The sequence below is a fragment of the Oratosquilla oratoria genome, chromosome 23 (genome assembly GCF_046742065.1).
Source record: "Oratosquilla oratoria isolate Oo_2021 chromosome 23, ASM4674206v1, whole genome shotgun sequence".
Classification (NCBI taxonomy): domain Eukaryota; kingdom Metazoa; phylum Arthropoda; class Malacostraca; order Stomatopoda; family Squillidae; genus Oratosquilla; species Oratosquilla oratoria.
Genome location: NC_134799.1, coordinates 14,977,930 through 14,990,429, shown reverse-complemented (window position 1 = coordinate 14,990,429; position 12,500 = coordinate 14,977,930). Strand labels below are relative to the sequence as shown.

Below are 12,500 nucleotides of genomic sequence, written 5' to 3'. Positions count from 1 at the left end.
TTCCCAGCATTCCAATGTTTGATTTCAGCACCCCTAAGGGCTACTACGACCCTCGGTTATGAAACGCTGTTCAACGCTCACGTTCATAGACATACACACACTCGTAGGCCTACATCACAACGAACACCAAATTCGGAGCTGACTGTTTAGTCGCCTGCCACTACTCTGACTGTGGTGTTAATTGGGATTTATAAATGTGTTACTACAGATTTTTATCACTGAACACACGTACATACTCAAACTTATTTATTTCATTTGTTTCAGACTCAACCGAAAGATAACTCGAGAGGCCATCTATGAATACGAGAATCTGACATGTGACCAAAAGGTAAGTGAAACATAGGACCAAACTTTTGATTTTGTGTTTTTTCCTAAATCTATATAAAAAAAGCCTATATCCAGTACCTAATACATGAAACGATAGACGAGGTCTATGTAATATTTTCTAATCAATAGCTCGTATATCATATAATTTTTTTTCAAAATAAAAGACAATTGGTGTTACTGGCAGCATATATTTACTTTGTATTCCTTTCTGTTTGAAGACTCAGTGGATAACCTCGTTTTGAAAAGGATTCATGATATGTATATATATATATATATATATATATATATATATATATATATATATACATATATACAGTATATACATATATTTATTTATTTATGTTCTTACCTGTTTATTATTTACATCTCAATTCATAATATATCTATCTATTTACACAATCATTTATCTGTTTGTTTCCTTGTTTATTAACGTGATTACTTATTTTTCTATATATATATATATATATATATATATATATATATATATGTATATATATATATATATATATATATATAATACGTCTGTGTTAATTGATTAATTAATTTATTGATATAGACTTAATTAGTTAACATATTTATTCACTTATTTACTTAGTTATTTATATAGTTGATTTGTTTATTGGCTTCCATACTTAATTTATTTATTCATTTACTTAATATCTTGTTTGTTTGTTTGTTTGTTTAACTTGTTTATATATTCATTTACTTATACATTTGATTATCTATTTATTCGTTTGTCATTCATTTATTGTTTTTATCTCTTTATCTTTTATTGGTTTATCTATTTATCTATTTTTATTTATCTACCTACATGTTTCTTAATGTATGTAGTTATTAATTTATTTATATATGTGATTATTTGTTTGTTTTCGGAAGACTTGCCTCATTATGTCCCATTATGCATCTTGGTGGACACATGTTTATATTCATGATCTTACATCTCGACAGAAACTCCTGAGTCACGTTCTGACGTCTCTGGACGAGCGGACGCAACACCTCAAGCAGCAGCAGCGCTCCCAAGGTGTGGCAGGTCGCCCTCCAACGAACAACAACGATTCTCTCAAGGACCCCTCGCCCTCGGGCTCCAACCGGCCAAGCCTCAGTTCGACATCCTCGAGCTCCAACCGGCCAAGCCTCAGTTCGACAGCCTCGGCCTCGAACAACCTCAATCAGTCTTTGGGCTTGACGGACTCTTCGACGATGAAGGAGCTGGCCCGCTGTATTGACACGCTGGACACCATCAAGGCTCTTAGTTCGAAGAAGACTCTTCCTGTGGTCCTGGTGTATAAGGAACGACGTCACAGGACTCAACACCGGCACGAGGAGAAGGGGAAGAGTAATAAGGTGATATTCCCCAAGGAGAAACGGGACTTCTTGAGGTCTCTTGGGCTGCCGTATAAGATGGTCACCGAACAAGGACTCGACTTTACCATTCAGCCTGAAAGGGTTCTTCCGGGAGCGGGCGATGGAGAGTTGAACAGAAGCAGCGAGTTCCTGCCCACTGTCGACGGAGAGGCAGGCGGAGGAGGAGGAGGAGTAGGTGGAGGAGGAGGAGGTGTAGGAGGTGGTGGTGATGGAGTGGGCGTTGGAGGAGGAGGGGAAAGGTACCGCGAGACGAGTAATAACAACAACAGCAACAACGCCCTCGAAGGGAACAACAAGAGCACGACCTTAGGGAAGGAGTACGAGCCCGGGGACAAGACGAACGGGAACGTCATCGAGACGGTCCTGGACGGGAACGACCTGGCCGTTCCCTCCGTCGACGACTTCGTCATCACCCGGACCGAAGTCGTCCCGAAGCACTTCGATAGCTCCCAGGACGCGTCGTCCGCCTCTTCGTCCGGTGAGGAGTCCAAGAAGAAGACGAAGGACAAGGAGAACCAGGAGGAGGTCAAGGAGAAGGACGAGGAGGAGAACAAGGAGGACGTCAGGTCAACCTTGAGCTGCGACACCTGCAGCTCTGTCGGGAGCAGCACAAGTGACCACGAAGAAGAAGAAGACCTTCCGACGGACATCGCTATCGCGGGTCCGACTTACGCTCACATCGAAACGCTTCAGCCTCCTCCGTTTCGTGAGGCTGGCAAGCAGTACATTTCGCTCGTGATGGAGAAGATCGGGGTCCACAACACGGGGCATCTGGTGTGCCCCTTCCTCTCCTTCTCGTTGCGAGGTAAGAGGTCCAGAGACCGGGAGAACAAGCGTCAGGTTACTTTGGAGAAGAGAGGCTAATGATGTGACGTCATACCGCGTCATGGAAGGTGTAAATCTGCATTGAGTCATGGTATTGAGCCAGAATATATATATATATATATATATATATATATATATATATATATATATATATATATATATATATATATATATATATATATACATATGCACTAAAAACACACTCTTGATTGGATTTGAGAAAAGAAAGGAAATAACGATTTCCGTATATTTCGATCACTTGCCGTGATCCTCTTCAAGCGGATCGTATTCTGCTTGAAGAGGATCACAGCAAATGATCGAAATATATGGAAATCGTTATTTCCTTTCTTAAATCCAATCAACAGTGGGTTTTTAGTGCATTTATTAATCTGTTACGACATAAGTGGACAGTGATATATATATATATATATATATATATATATATATATATATATATATATATATATATATATATGTTGATGTAAGGAAGAAGAATGAATGGAAAGGTGATGAGGTAAACACACAGAATAGTTGGAATTTTTATTCAGTGACATTTCGTCCTTACTAGGACATCCTATGAGGATGTCATGATAAGGACATATATACATGTACATATACAAGGAATATGTAAGGACACATATATATGTACATATACATGTTTTTTTTTGGGGGGGGGAGGAGCAAGAAGTTAAAAAAAAAAAAATCTTCACTCTTCGGGGCATCTGTCAAAGTAGCCAAAGTTACCGGTCTGGGTTCAGACGTCTCCTCCGACAATGGCGGCGTAACATGGGAGGAAAACTTTGGAATACCAAAATCTTCCTACAGCCCTGTCGCTCGTGGTGCTCTTCTTGCATTCCTCTCTCTCTTTCAAAAAGAGGAGGAGCTTCAGCAGTGGCTGAAGCCAGAACTTTTCCTCTTTTTGTGTTCAGAGAGAGAGTGTGTGGTGGCCACGGGTGACTCTTTCTCTCGAACCCTCTTTCTCGGTGGAATTTGATGTTTTTTTTCTGGTTTTAGTCGAAGGATTTTATTCAGACGTGCGTTGCACACACACGTACACACACAAACACACACACACACACACACACATACACGCACACACACACACACACACACACTCTCGTGGGCGGGGAGTTGGGTGTGTGTGTGTGGAAGGTCATAGCATTACCCATAGATCGGACCTACGAGCTCTGAGCTCTCTTCCAGGAGGGAAATAGCTGTCGATCACGAGTCCAACACGTGATCCAAAGACCAAGTGAACACACACACACACACACACACACACACACACACACACACACACACACACACACACACACACACACACACACACACACACACACACACACACACACAAGTGGAGAGAGAGCGAGAGAGAGAGAGAGAGAGAGAGAGAGAGAGAGAGAGAGAGAGAGAGAGAGAGAGAGAGAGAGAGAGAGAGAGAGAGGGCGGGGAAGGAAGGAAGAGAGAGTGACTGGGTGAGTGAGTAGTTGATGGAGTGAGGTGTGAGAGAGTAAGGGAGTACAGGAACGAGATAATGAGGGAGTGAGATATTGAGTGAGCGAGGGAGTGATCGAATCAGGATTGAGGGAGTGAGGAAGTAAAAGTGTGAGAGATTGAGGTAATGAAGGAACGAGAGAGAGTGGGAGTCAGGGAGGGAGTGAGAGAATGAAGGAGGGAGAGATTGTAGGAATCAGGTAGTGAGTGAGAAATTGAGGGAGTGAGTGAGAGATTGAGGGAGAGAGTGAGAGATTGAGGCAATGAGTGAGAGATTGAGGGAGGGAGGGAGAGAATGATGGAGTGAGTGAGAGATTGAGGGAGTGAGTGAGATATTGAGGAAGTGAGTGAGAGAATGAGGGAGGGCGTGGGAGATTGAGTGAGTGAGTGAGAGATTGAGGGAGGGAGTGAGAGATTAAGGGAGTGAGTGAGAGAATGAGTGAGTGAGTGAGTGAGAGAATGAGGGAGTGAGTGAGTGAGAGAATGAGGGAGTGAGTGAGAAATTGAGGGAGTGAGTGAGAGATTGAGGGAGTGAGTGAGAGAATGAGGGAGTGAGTGAGAAATTGAGGGAGTGAGTGAGAGATTGAGGGAGTGAGTGAGAGAATGAGAGAGATTGAGGGAGGGATTGAGAGAATGAGGGAGTGAGTGAGAGAATGTGGGAGTGAGTGAGAAATTGAGGGAATGAGTTAGAGATTGAGGGAGTGAGTGAGAGATTGAGGGAGTGAGTGAGAGATTGAGGGAGTGAGTGAGAGAATGAGGGGGTGAGGGAGTGATAGTGAGAGAGTAGGGGAGTGAGAGAATGATGGAGTGAGTGAATAAAGGAGAGATGGAGTCGGAAAAGAAACAAAGAATACATGTTCCTTAAAGGAGCCTTAACTTACACTCTCTGTAAAGGCAAAGTATGCGGAGTGATCTATTAGAGGTATTCAGATGGGTCAAGAGCTTTAACAGGAATGATAAAGGTAAGGTCATAATATTAAGACAGTAGGGCAGAACTCGTAATAATAAATTTAAACTGAATAGATTTAGGTTTAAGAAGGAAATAAAAGAACTGGTTTACCAACAGAATGGTTAACGAATGGAATAGATTTAGTTAACCATGTAGTAGTGAGCTCTGAAACAATTGGTCGTTTTAAGAGAAGATGAGATAGCTTTATGGATAGAGATGCCAGGTAGTAAGGGATATAGAACTTATGGTCTCTTGTAGTCTCTTCCATTCTTATGTTCCTCTGTTCATGTCGTCCTTTGCTTTGCAGACGCTGAGGGCGAAATGATGCGAATCGAGAAAGGTCAGGACACGCCTCTTCTCGAAGTCATCAACCGTCACTATTTCAGATCCTCCTCAACCATCCACCTCAGCACGCCCCTCGACGATTTACCCGAAGGTATGAGAAATCAGAGTTTATCTTATTTTGTTTTATTTTATTTTATTCTATTTTATTTCATTTTATTTTATTTTATTTGTTTATTTATTTGTCATCGGGGACCGAGTCGTCGGATGAAATGTGACGTCATGTCGCTTTCATGTTATAGAATTCTTTGGTGATCAACTTTCTATAAAGTCAGTCCTACAGGATCAATATTATTGACACAATACATTGCCTCATTTTTATTGTGCAATATTTGTCTACCCCTACATGGCTTCATATTATTGCACAATATCGTCAGTCGAGAGAAGAATTTCTGAAACATTATAATGACACTGTCGCTCATTCTTCTTGCCAAACATGTCGACAGTATGAGGGAAGGAAACACACTGACAGGATATTGCGCAATAATTCACTCACACTACTCAATATTGTGCAATAAAATATCAAGGACTTTTGATGTCTTCAATATATTGTATCATTCTTCAATACCATCCCTACACCGTCAATAATATTGTGCAATACGGAATATTGCGCAATAATATTGATCGTGTAGGGACCTCTTATGAATAGTATATACACTAGTGATAATCGTTTTTGCAATACAAGATTAGAGAAAATAAACGAATAGAAATAATTGGCTGAGGAATAATACAACTTAAGAATACTCGAACATGACGTAGAACTGAAGATTAGATTACTTTCATGATGATTATCCTGTTTGAGATAAAATATGTACATATCAACACACACACACACACACACACACACACACACACACACACACACACACACACACACACACACTTTCAACGAACGGACGGCTTGACGAACGCTCTGAAGAAAAGTGCAGATTGTGGATACCAACGCAAAGAGAAGTGCCTTTTTGTATTTGCAGGGGGGGGGGGAATTGCTCGTGAGGTAGAGGGAAAGTAAGGAAAGAGGAGAGGGGGAGGGATTACTGGGGAAATGGAAGGTAATGAGGAGGTGGAGGAAATGGCCCAGACAAAAGACCCCAAGACGAGTTGGATGATAACATGTCTAATAGGAATGTGAAGATTAGAGGTATAGATAGGAGCAATATAGCAGAAAGTGATGAGAATATTTTCAAGGGATTTAAAGAGAGTGGGGGGGACTCAACCCCCCCCGACTGACAAGACTAGAGATGAAGGTTGATAAGGTGATCGAGGACTTGGAGAGTAGGTTAGGTCATATGAACACCATTTTAAAAAGGGTTGAAAGATTGGAAGAACTGGAAAAGGCGAATAAAAACTTAACTGATGAAATAGAAGAACTAAAAAGACAGTTAAGAGAGGTAAAGGGGGAGAATGAGGAATTGAAGAAGAATAGTAAAGAAAACAGAGAAACAATAGCTAAAGAAAGTAAAAATTGGAAGCAAACCCAAGAAGGAAATAAGATTTCATTCACTGACATAGTCAAACAGCAATTGAAAGAACATACTGAAGACTCAGTTATTAAAGTGATGAGACAAAAGGAGAATATAGTAAGGGATTTAGCAGACAAGAAGAAATGTATAATTATATTAGGAATGGAAGAGAAACACAACACAGATAGAACCACAAGAATCAAAGAGGAAAATGAAAAAGTAAGCCAATTACTAGAATCAGTTCAGGAAGATGAACCAGGAATTATGAAACAAATCGAAGAGAAATTTAGACTCGGAAAGTATAGCACAGACAAGACCAGACCAATTAAGATTAAATTCAAGTCACAAACAACGGCAGAGAATATCTTATCCAAAACAGGGAAACTAGCAACAAGTGAACAACACAAAAAGATATGGATAAAAAGAGAAATGAATAAAGAGGAAAGAGAGGAAGAAAAGCAGAAAAGACTGGAAGCTAAGACAAAAAACGAGAACAGAACGGAGTCAGAGAAAGAGAGATTCTATTGGAGAGTAGTGAACATGAAACTAAGGAAGTTCGACATACAAAAGAAAAACATAAGGGAAACAGAGAACACAATGGAAGTGGCAGAAAACTAAGAGTGTCTTACACAAATATAGATGGATTAATAACAGGATTGAATGAGCTGAATGATTATTTGAAAGAAAAAGAACCGGACATAATGGGAATTGTAGAAACAAAATTAAAAGGCCCACTACCACCCAACAGTGTAGGACATGATGCATACAATTATTGGATTAGAAACAGAGAGAAAAAGCAAGGGGGTGGAGTTATGTTCCTGACTAAGAAGGATATAAACGTGAAAGGTGTCATATATGGAAAGAATACAGTAGAGATGATTATGATAGAAGTGGAAGACAGAGATAAGAAGAGCAGAAAATTTGTGATCAATTATGTGCCTCCGAAAACAGCCTCATGGGAGGAGAGTGAATATAAAAGTATGTTAGAGGACACAAAGATAGCATTAACTAAAATAATGGAAGACGGAGGAAGAATAGTTATGATGGGCGACTTTAATTGCAAAGAAATCTGCTGGGAAGAAATGACAGCAAAGAGTGGTGATGACTCATGGGGAAATGCTCTACTTGAGATGATTACTGACCATTCAATGACACAATGGATACAAGAGAACACTAGGTACAGAAATGAAGAAGAACCATCGAGGCTAGACTTAATAATTACATCTGAACCTAGAATAGTGGACAAGATTGAATATAAAACACCAATAGGTAAAAGTGACCACATATTGATTGAACTGGAACTTAATGAAGAAAAATATATGAAAAGAAATGAACAATATAGAAAAGGAAGAATGATGTATGAAAAAACAAACTTTGATAAAATAAGAGAATTCTTCCAACAAGAAAACTGGGAAGAAATATACAAAGAAGAAACATCAGTGGAAGAGAAATGGAATATTTTGACAAAAATTTACAAAAAAGGAGTGGAAAAGTATGTCCCAAGACAAAAACAAGAAAAAGAATATGTAAAATGCTGGTACAACAAAAGTTGTTGGGAGTTAAAAGACAAAAGAGACAAAGCCTGGACCAGATGGAAAAAAGACAGAAGACCTGAAAAATGGAAAATATATACTGGTTATAGAAATGAATATGTACAAAAGTGCAGAGAGAAAAAAGAAAATATGAAAAAGATGTTATAGAAAAGTGTAAAGATCAACCAAAACTATTCTACAGATTTGTAAACAATAAACTGAAAAACAAACAAGACTTGGAGAAATTGAGACAAGGAGGAGTTGAATACACTGAGGAAATGGAAATGGCAGAAATTATGAACAAACATTTTAAATCAGTGTTTACAAGGGAAAATATACAACCTGAAGAGATTGAGTGGAAAGAAAAAGTCCCCCCTATGGAAGAAATAGAAGTAACAAAGAATGAAATATTGACACACTTGGGTAATTTTGATGTCAGAAAATCGCATGGGCCAGATGAAATAGCAAACTGGATTCTGAAAGAATGCAGGAATAAACTGGCAGACAAAATACATAGCATAATAAGCAGTTCCTTAAAAGAAGGAAAAGTTCCAGAAGATTGGAAAAAAGCAAATATAGTACCTATATATAAAGGAGGAAATAAAGAAGAACCTACCAATTATAGACCAGTCTCTCTAACAAGTACAATAGCAAAAATTTGTGAAAGAATTATCAAAAGTAGATGGGTAAAATACTTGGAAAAAAACAACGTACTAAATCCAAGGCAATTTGGATTCAGACAAGGACGGTCATGCGTCACCAATTTAATATGTTTCTATTCAAGGCTAATAGATATAATACAAGAAAGAGATGGATGGGCTGATTGTGCATTTCTAGACCTAAAAAAAGCTTTTGACAAAGTACCACATAAGAAGTTGCTTAAGAAATTAGAATATGAAGGAGGAATACAAGGTAAATTGCTAAATTGGATGGAAGACTTTTTGCAAGAAAGAAAAATGAGAGTAGTGATAAGAGATCAGCACTCAAAATGGAATGAAGTAATAAGCGGTGTCCCGCAGGGAACAGTTCTGGCCCCAATAATGTTTGCTATATATATTAATGATATGGATGAAGGAATTGAAAGCTATATGAGCTTCTTTGCAGATGATGCAAAACTACTGAAAAGAGTGAAAACTGAAGAAGATTGTGAATCACTACAGAGGGATCTAAATAAAGTACAAGAATGGAGTAGGAAGTGGGAGATGGAGTTCAATACAAAAAAGTGTAGTATAATGGAATTTGGAAAAAGCAAAAACAGAATAGCAGGATCATATAATTTGGGAGAAGAAGGAATAAAAAAAGTAGAAAATGAGAAGGACCTGGGAGTCATTGTTATGAATAATATGTCACCTGAGAAACATATAAATAAGATTTTTGGAGAAACTTATAATTTAATAAGAACAATCAAAGTGGCATTTACATACCTGGATGAAGAAATGGTGAGGAAAATCCTAATCACCCTGATAAGACCAAGATTGGAATATGCAGCAACGATATGGTCACCAAGTACAAAAAAATGTATAAAAAAACTTGAAAGGATACAAAGAGCAATTACAAAACTGGCACCAACACTCTCAAAACTATCATATGAAGAGAGACTACAAAAACTTAAACTACAGACACTAGAGCAAAGAAGAGAGAGAGGAGATTTGATAGCTATTTACAGAATCATGAAAGGCATAGAAATTACTGATAGAGAGAATCTGATAAAATGGGATGACAGAAATACAAGAGGACACGGAAAGAAAATAAAAAAAGACAGCTATAGAAGAGATTTTAAAAAGAACAGCTTTCCTCACAGAGCAATAGACAGTTGGAACAAGTTAGATGAGAAAGTGGTGTGTGCAAAAACAATACATGAATTTAAAAATAGTTTAGATAAAATGAGATATGAAGACGGGACCCCACGATATGAATACACACACACACACACACACACACACACACACACACACACACACACACACTAATCTATGTACGTAAAACAATACATTATGCTGAGTTAACGCCGTGAAAATACATGTGGCTCATTAAGAAGAAGACGAAGAAGAAGAAAGCGAGTTTCAGATTAAATTATCTCATCTCCGACTTAACCATATACCTTTTTAATTTTCCTAAGCTATAACCATAATGATTGGCTTTGTCGCACATTTTCTCTGTTTTTGTTTGTTATTTCTTATTAATTGTTTATATATTTGTTTATTTCTGTTTTGTTTATTTTGAGTTCCGGAACTGATGAAGACGTGAAGAGGCGCCGGCCGAGGGACAAGTAATTGTGTCCTCCCCGAGAATTAATTGTCTCGCCTCGTTCTCTCTCTCTCTCTCTCTCTCTCTCTCTCTCTCTCTCTCTCTCTCTCTCTCTCTGGCTCTCTCTCTCTCTCTCTCTCTCTCTCTCTCTCTCTCTCTCTCTCTCTCTCTCTCTCTCTCTCTCTCTTTGTCTCTCTCTCTCTCTCTCTCTCTCTCTCTCTCTCTCTCTCTCTTTCTGTGTGTCTATGTCTGTCTCTCTCTCTCTTTCTGTGTGTCTATGTCTCTCTCTTTCTCTCTTTCTCTCTTTCTCTCTCTCTCTCTCTTTCCCTGTCTGTCTCTCTTGCCCTGTCTCTCTCTTCCTTTCCCTGTCTCTCCCTCCCGCTCTGACCCTTTTTTACAGTGAAGTGAATGCAGCTTGTTTCCTTGATGACAGCATATATTCTAATTGTAATAAAAGCTGCTTAGCCTAATTCTCTGTGCAGTGTTAAAGCTGACACACTTTTAGTCACAAGTCTCTAGATTTTTCTCTAGACTTTCTCTTTCGTCCTTTGCCTCCTTGTAAGTTACGATTCTTCTCTTGCATGGAGGCTGCATTTTCTCTTCTGGTTCATGGCCATCTCTCTCTCTCTCTCTCTCTCTCTCTCTCTCTCTCTCTCTCTCTCTCTCTCTTTCTCTCTCTCTCTTTCTCTCTTTCTCTCTCTCTCTTTCTCTCTCTCTCTCTCTCTCTCTCTCTCTTTTTTTTTCTTTTTTCTTTTTGTAGTGGTCTGAGGGGATGTCTTGTATAGTTTACAATGTTGTTTGTACTCGTAGGGAACGTGAACATGTTCTTGTGTTTGGGTGTAGGTTGTGTTGACAGGGTTGTCCAGTCTCGTAGTGTCTTTTCACCTTTCAAGCTTTGTGGACCCCTTACATCGACTTTTATGTTCATGGGACCCTTTGATACGGGGTTAGGCAGGATGTAGTCACTTTTTATGAGGAGCTAGTAATAGAAATATCACTGTTTATTATACAAATCGTAGCCACATACTAAGAGACGCAACTAACCAAGGAAAAACTAGAGAAGGAACTGAACGTTTCGATTAAGACACATTGAGCGATCATAAAAAAAGATAATGATAACGATAACAATAACAATAACAATAACAATAATAATAATAACAATAATAATAATAATTAATAATAATAAAACAATAATAATGATAGTAATAACAATAATAATGATAGTAATAACAGTAAATAATGATGATAATGATGAAAATAATGATGATGATGATGAAAATAATGATGATGATGATGAAAATAATGATGATGATGATGATGATGATGATGATGATAATGATAATGATAATGATAATGATAATGATAATGATAATGATAATAGTAATAATGTTGATAGGAGGTAAGGGAACACGGGCTGAGGGAAATACTTTTATTCCTGACTAGTTTCGCCTGAGTGGCTTCTTCAGAGGAACATAGTTTGAAGTCAAGTTGGTCAATATATATGGCAAAAGAAGGAACGTGGCAAAGTGTCAGGTTGGTCCCCCACTCGACCTCATCTGTCGGTGTGGCGGATTGTCACAGCGGGTGGACCAAGTATCCTCCTGTTGTTCGCGTAGCTGAAACGTCTGTCTGGATCAGGGGCTCTGTGTTTATTATTCATTACGATAAAGTGTGCTGCTGCTTTAGCCCATATTAAATCCCCAGTTCTCTTATTGATGTTATCATGGATGTTGATAAAAACGGACTCCATCGCCTTTCTTTCCTGCCGTGTAATGTTATCCATGAGAATTCTTGCCTGGTCCCATTTTGGTAGATGGCCTCTTTCATTCGTCACAAGTTAATGTTAGTGTTAATGTTAATGTTAATAATAATAATAATAATAATAATAATAATAAATAAATAAATAGAAAGATAAATAAAATAAAATAGAATAAAATAAATAAAAAATAAATAGAA

At 38.5% G+C, this 12,500-nt stretch overlaps 1 protein-coding gene across 1 annotated transcript in view; it reads left to right on the top strand.

Moving 5' to 3' along the window:
* LOC143037979 (uncharacterized) overlaps window positions 1–12,500 on the top strand; it is a 308,270-nt gene that overhangs the window by 289,004 nt on the left and 6,766 nt on the right. Inside the window, exons 3-5 of the mRNA XM_076206739.1 lie at window positions 265–328; window positions 1,276–2,497; window positions 5,268–5,396. Coding sequence (XP_076062854.1) covers window positions 265–328; window positions 1,276–2,497; window positions 5,268–5,396 — 1,415 coding nt within the window. The remainder of the gene's footprint in view (window positions 1–264; window positions 329–1,275; window positions 2,498–5,267; window positions 5,397–12,500) is intronic.